Here is a 7,331-nt window from a genome sequence, read left to right on the forward strand (position 1 = left end):
CTAAAGGCGGTGCTCTAGCATGGCTGCAGTCAAATGACTGAAACAAATCAAAGATTAAAAGAAAAAAAGAATTCATGTGTTTGTGTGTGTTTGTGTATGTATGTGTGTATTAGTGTGTGTGTGTGTGTACCTCTGCTTCCTTGCATGTGTGTGTTTGAGTGTGTCTATGTGTATGAGTTTGTGTTATTATGTACATGCATCTGTTATGTATGGATGTGTGTCTCCAAATGTTTTTGTATGTATATATGGTCATGTGTTTCTGTCTCCTTTTGTGTGCTTGTCTGTCCGTATTACCTACATACCTTCCTACCTACCTATGTATCTATCTGTCTAGCTACATATCTATTTATCTACCCACTTATTTACTTACTTATCTGCCTATTTGCCAATGTACCTATGAACGTATACTGTGTGTGTATAGGAGTATCTCTACCTTCTACATGTATTTCCTCTTTAGTACAGGGAACGTTTCATTTATGAGGATGTATTCTTGCATTTGTCTAAATGGTGGGTCCTTTAGGTGCTTGGATAAAATGTAGATGCCAATTAGTCCCAGTATGCCTCCATGTTGGTCTTTGGCATGTTGATAGAGTATGGAGGGCTGTTTCTTGTCATCATAGTGCCTCAAGTCCTCGCTTACTCTCTCCACTATACTCCTAGAGGCCTCTCCAATGTGTGCCATATTTCTGTCCTTACAAACACCTTCTATGCACCTTATGTTATAGACTAGATTTCTAGTTTTACAGCTGTTGCCAGGGTTAATCTTACTCACTATGCAATTCGTATTAGTGCTTGTGGTATTTTTAAACCAGTAAATTTTACATAACTGTAATCAGATGGAGCTCCCTGGCTTCTCAACAACCTTGATGTTGAGTTTGTTCTCCTTCAGAGCCTTCCTAAATCTAATTCCTCATGAGGTGTGACCTCTATAAATATCATTCCTTGATATTTGTCAGCCCTGTACCATATGTTCACTTTGTTTGCTTTGTCACAAACCATCTGTATACTATTCCAGTCTTTATTTCTGTATCTAGGGTGGGTATCACTAGTTCCATTACATATGATGTTATCTTTCTGGCTCCCCTGTATACACGAATCCTATCGTTCTGGTTGTATCCAGAGAATTGCATGTGGTGCAAGAAGTTCTGTATATGTTTAAAAATAAATGAGTGGAAATTGAATTGGTGAGTGTGTTAGTGTGTTAAGGCAAGATGATTCTCCCCAGACACAACAAAATTTGTTTCAACACACGAATTCCTATAAAGAACCTTGCAAACCAGATAGAAAAACGAAGTAATGATTTTAATTTTGTTTGGTTTACAGTCACGGGTGGTTTATCAACAAGAAGGAGAAAGAAATTTTCATGCTTTTTATCAGGTAAGCTTTAATGTTACAATTATATACAAATATATATTTATATACAAATATATAAATATAATTCATCCTTATTATTGAATGTCTGTATAACCTTCCTCACAAATCAATTCCTAATATTTCAAAAACAACCTAACATTAACAAAAAATATATTTCTACTTCTTAACATAAACTAACATCAACAAACAAACATTCAAATGAGGATTATTATTATGTTAGCATCCAGTTTTTCTAAACTGGCATATATTTAGAAATTGGTATATATCAATGCAGTATCTTAAAGTATTAGTCACTTCATAATTGAAAAATAGTTTTGTGTTACGTGACTGAAATGTTTTGTTCAAAGGAATAAACTTTGAGTAAATCTCCACAACTTCCAAAGCAATTTCCATTTTTGACCAATGAATGCATTCATCATTGCTATTTTATTACTAGAGTGTTACTCATCATAAGACTAGTAACTTTGGAAGTATATTCTTGCCACCATGGACATCAGGAAATATGACATACATACAATAATTAGAATTTAACCTGTATCAAATTTCTTGGTGCTACAACAAAATGATATAAAAAAAGAAAGAAAGAAAATATAGGTGCAGGCATGGCTGTGTGGTAAGAAGCTTGCTTCCCAACCACACGGTTCTAGGTTCAGTCTCACTGCATGGCACTTTGGGCAGGCGTCTTCTACCGTAGCTTCAAGCCAACCAAATCCTTATGAGTGGATTTGGCCAACAGAAACTGAAAGAAGCCTGTAGTGTGTGTGTGTGGGGGGGGGGCTGCACATGCATGCAACTGTGTTTGCCCCACTACCAATACTGCTTGACAACCGGCACTGGTGTGTTTACATCCCCATACTTAGTGGTTTGGCAAGGGAAATGAAGAGTGTAAATACCAAGCTATAAAAAAAAAGAATAAATACTGTAGTTGATACATTCAACTAAAAATTTTTCAAGGTAGTGCCCCAGCACGGCCACTGTCTAATGACTGAAACAAGACAAAGATAACCTTAAACTAAAATAAAATAAAACAAATTTCTCATTTGTACATGTTTGTGATTTTCTAAATTTTCTTAATGAAGTTATTGCCTACTCCATTAAAACTTACCTCTACAAAATTTCTTTAAAAAATGTGTATTTTCCAGAAAGTTATCATTGCCTGCTACCAAGCCTCATATATACGCTCATCTTGTACCTTTCTGTATTTCTTTTTAACTTTCACTCTTCACCTTTCTCACCATGTAAAACCTAACTGAGGAAATCAATCAACCAACATCTATATCAGCTATTATTATATAAAGATCCATTTTTCCATGCTGGCATGAACTAGTTTGGTTGTTTTCAGAATACCATATTATCATTCTTCCTGATCTTTTCAATATCTCTCCACATGCACCATTCGAGCGTGGTCATTGCCAGTGCCACACCATTCAAGCATGGTCATTGCCAGTGCCGCCTAACTGGCTCCCGTGCTGGTGACACATAAAAAGCACCATTCAAGTGTGGTCAATGCCAGTACCGCCTGACTGGCCCTCATGCCAGTGGCTTGTAAAAAGCACCCACTACACTCTCAGAGTGGTTGGTGTTAGGAAAGGTATCCTCTGTAGAACCTTTCCAGATCAGAGTGGAGCCTGGTGCAGCCTCCTGGCTTGCGAGTCCTCAGTCAAACCGTCCAACCCATCTATCTCTATCTCTCAGTCTCACTATAACCTTTCATCATCTGACACAAGATCACCTCCTCCAATGCCCCCTCTCCTCTCAAAGAATCCATGTCTTGCAAGTTACTTGGTGACCCTGCCAGTGCTGGTGCCACTTAAAAAGCATTCAGTTGACACTGTAAAGTGGTTGGCATTTGGAAGAGCATCCAGCTGTAAAAAACATACCAAACTGACCTTCCCTATGTTTGTGTCACATAAAAAGTACTCGGTTCACTCTGTGGAGTGGTTGGTGTTAGGAAGGGCATCCAACCATAAAAACCCTGCCAAAACAGACAGAAGTCTGGTGCAGGCTCCTGCCTGGCCAGCTCCTGTCAAACCATCCAACCCATGCCAGCATGGAAGGAGATGGTTAAACGATTATAATGACCCCCACTACTAATTAGCTCAGCTAGGTAAACAGAAACAAACAAAGCTAAATGGCTAATCTGAACATTTATGTAATTCCTTTCATCAATTATCCTTCTCCTATACATTTGGTACTTTTAAATCCCTAGTTTGCATTTAGACAGGCATTGATTTCTCTTTACCTCTTACCTATCAACTGCACATGATATTCCAGTGCCTCAAAATTTTTTCATTTCTCTTGCCATTATTTTAATAAGTAATGAAATACTGCACTGATTTTTCATAGAACACAGAGAGGCTTTCCAGATGGTACTGTCTATGATTCACTGCCATCAGGACATTTCTTTCAACATTTGTGATACAGCATCACTCATGAAGCAAAATCTCCATTAATCTATCTCCACAAGTGCTGTTCATATTTGTGTTACTTTTTCACCAAAAGCAGAAACAGATAGGGGCTACATTTTAATGTTTTCTCTGATACCTTACCTCTCTAACTTTAAACACTAACCAGGTTGACTGCTTTCCATTGCAGCAGTTTAATTTCAAATAATAGCCATGTACTATATGTCATTTCACTAACTCTACATTTTTTTATACATATTTTGCTTTTGAAAGAAACTAATTTTTATAATTTATTTTTGATTGAAGATTCATAGTGTACCAGCTTGGCCAACATAATTATAGTTTGAATCAGGTTTTATTTCTGTGTTTTGCTAGCTTTTGTTTGGTGCATCTGAAAGTAAACTGAAAGAACTGGGTCTTGAGAGGAATGCAGCTCACTACCATTATATTAACCAAGGAGGAGAACAGAAAGTAAGTTTTTTTAAACATTTTCTTCTTTCCTCCTCTATTTAGATTATAAGAGAGAAGTGTCAAGTCATTGAAATGTTTATTGGTTTGAATAATCTTGACATACTTTCTCCTATTGATTTATACAGTTTTAAGATTAGATATCAACTGAATGTGATTTTATTGTCATGTAATGCATTGTACTTGAAGTAGAAATATTGCTGGAACCTAGGCCAGACAACATGAAGCAGAAAATACATTCCAGTTATGTCATTCTGTTTTTAGTATATCTAGGATCTATCGGCCTATTGTCCTTTCATTTAAGTCAATAGGGTTGGATTCAGAGAAGTATTTGATTATTTCTAGCACATGAGACAATCACTGAGGCTCCCCCATTATCTTGTTCAGTATAATACAATATTGTAGAAGTACCGATGGTGTTTGGAGTGATTCCAATATCTTCTGGATTATTCTGGAAATTGATAAAGATCTGAAGGTTACAGTCTAGTCCACTATTTCTGTATAAATTGTTTAGGTGCTTCTGTATGCAGTTTCAGTCAATGAACTATTAAAGATAAGAATGTTACTTCACATTTTGTACTGTACTTCATCCTGACAAAGGTACTTTATTCTCAAAGCTCCAGTCCAGTCTGCTCAACAGTAAAAATGTAGAGAGAGGAAATGTAACACACCACTGTAAATAATGGAAACCACTTGTTGGCTAGAAGTGGGTGAGGGGGCAGTCCATCTTGGGTAACATTTTTGGAGGGTATCAATTTCTAAGAGCTTCGTCATGGGATAGCAGCCATTATCTCTGCCTGTGCCCCTCAGCCAGAGCTACCCAATGGACAAAAAGACCGATTTTATGACACCTTCTTGCAAACTACCTCATTGACGAATGACAGGGACCTTCTCTTTGTGGCTTGTAACTTCAATGGACATGTTGAACAACATACAAGGGGGTTCCATGATGTACATGGAGGCTAGTTTTGGTTCCCACAATGAGGAGGGGATCGGGCTGCTGGAGTTCTGTGATGCAAATGATCTTATGGTTTACAATACTAACTTCAGGAAACCTGCCAGTCACCTAGTCATCTACTGTTCTGGCAGACACATTAGCCAAATTGACTACATCCTCATCAGAAAAAGGGAAAGATGGCTGCTTATTAATGCCAAAACCTTCCCAGGCGAAGAATGTACCCCACAACATAGACTGGTAGTTAGCGACTTCAGGATCAGGGCCAAATGGATGCCCAGAAGACGACCAGCATGGAGGAGAAGGGTCTGGAAGCTTAAAGATCCTGTGAATGGACAGAGATTTAGAGACATTACTCAAAGCCTTTGACGAAATAGAAGGGGATATAGCTTCACATGATGTAGAAGACAACTGTAGGTTTCTACAGGACAACCTGCTGAAGGCCACTGACCAGATCTGTGGATAGTGCAAAGTCCCATCTCGACCCAAAATAACATGGTAGTGGAACAATGTTGTTGACAGGGCTATTAGAGAAAAGAAACAGGCTTGGAAGGACTGGAAGAACGGTGGTAGCAGGGAGTTGTATCAGGCTGCCAGAAGGGAAGCTAGGAGACAGGTTTATTTAGCCAGAGGGGAAGCAGAAAAGAAAGAATTGGCCAATGTTCTGCATCGTGAGGACCAAAGATTTGAGGTATTTCGTGTTGCAAGACAGTGTGTGAGAGAGAATGGTGATGTCGTAGGAGAGAAATGTGTCCACATGGATGATGGTTCACTTGCACTAAATGAGGCTGCAAAGAGAGAGGTTTGGAGACACCACTATGAAAGGTTGCTAAATGAAGAGAATGAATGGGAAAAAGAGTCAGCCAAATGTTGACCCAACAGAGGGACCAACTATCTAAACTGATAGTACCTTGGTGGATAAAGCAATTAAGGGTATAAAGACAGGGAAAGCCCCCAGCCCATCAGGAATCACTGCAGAGATGCTCAAAATATCTGGCGGTGTTGGCTATAACCCAGTTACCCATATAGTTAACCAGGTGATACATGAAGGAGTCATACCCAATGACTGGTGTAGCAGCACCATAGTCAGCTGCTACAAAGGTAAAGTGATGCTTTAGACACAAACAATTTCAGAGGTAGCAAGTTGTTAGGTAATGAAGGTCACAGAGAGGGTCATAGACCAACTAATTAGGGAGAGAGTCAGTTTAGATATGAGATGCAGTTTGGGTTCATGCCAGGGAAAAGCACCACTTATGCTATATTTCTGGTAAGACAGCTGCAGGAGAAATACCTAGCCAAAGATAAACCTCTGTACCTGGCTTTCATTGACATGGAGAAAGCCTTTGACAGGGTCCCCCTGATCCCTTATCTGGTGGTCAATGAGGAAACTAGGGATAGATGAATGGTTAGTGAGAGCTGTGCAAGCCATGTACAGGGACGCCATCAGTAAGGTGAGGGTTGGCAACGAGTACAGGGAAGAATTCCAGGTAGAGATAGGGGTCCACCAAGGTTCATTCCTCAGCTCCCTCCTATTTTTCATAGTCCTCCAGGCAATAACAGAGGAATTCAAAACAGGATGCCCCTGGGAGCTCCTCTATGCTGATGACCTTGCTCTAATTGTTGAGTCCCTATCAGAACTAGAGAAATTTCAGGTGTGGAAGCAAGGATTAGAATCGAAGGGCCTTAGAGTCAACCTAGCTAAAACCAAAGTCCTAATAAGTAGGAAGGCAGACAAACCACAAATCCCTTCAGGTAGATAGCCCTGCTCAATCTGTAGAAAAGGCATAGGTAGACACTCTATAAGATGTACCCAGTGTAAGCTATGGACACATAAGAGGTGCAGCAATATCAAAGGAAGGCTAACTAAGAAGATAGTTTTTGTACGTGGCAGATGCTCAGGAGCAATAAATACTGAAAATGTGCAGAGAACAACTTCCGCCACATTTCAGGGTGAAAAACTAGAAGTAGTTGATAGCTTCCATTACCTAGGTGACCAAGTCAGTAGCGGGGGAGGGTGCGCTGAAAGTGTAGATGCTAGAATAAGAATAGCCTGGGTAAAGTTCAGAGAGCTCTTACCTCTGCTGGTGACAAAAGGCCTCTCGCTCAGAGTAAAAGGTAGACTGTATGAT

General features: G+C 39.4%; 1 protein-coding gene across 1 annotated transcript in view; it reads left to right on the plus strand.

Moving 5' to 3' along the window:
* Window positions 1–7,331, plus strand: part of LOC106871031 (unconventional myosin-Id) — a 107,701-nt gene that overhangs the window by 51,098 nt on the left and 49,272 nt on the right. Inside the window, exons 5-6 of the mRNA XM_014917289.2 lie at window positions 1,324–1,377; window positions 4,155–4,250. Coding sequence (XP_014772775.1) covers window positions 1,324–1,377; window positions 4,155–4,250 — 150 coding nt within the window. The remainder of the gene's footprint in view (window positions 1–1,323; window positions 1,378–4,154; window positions 4,251–7,331) is intronic.

This window comes from Octopus bimaculoides, chromosome 9 (assembly GCF_001194135.2).
Source record: "Octopus bimaculoides isolate UCB-OBI-ISO-001 chromosome 9, ASM119413v2, whole genome shotgun sequence".
NCBI classification, from domain to species: Eukaryota; Metazoa; Mollusca; class Cephalopoda; order Octopoda; family Octopodidae; genus Octopus; species Octopus bimaculoides.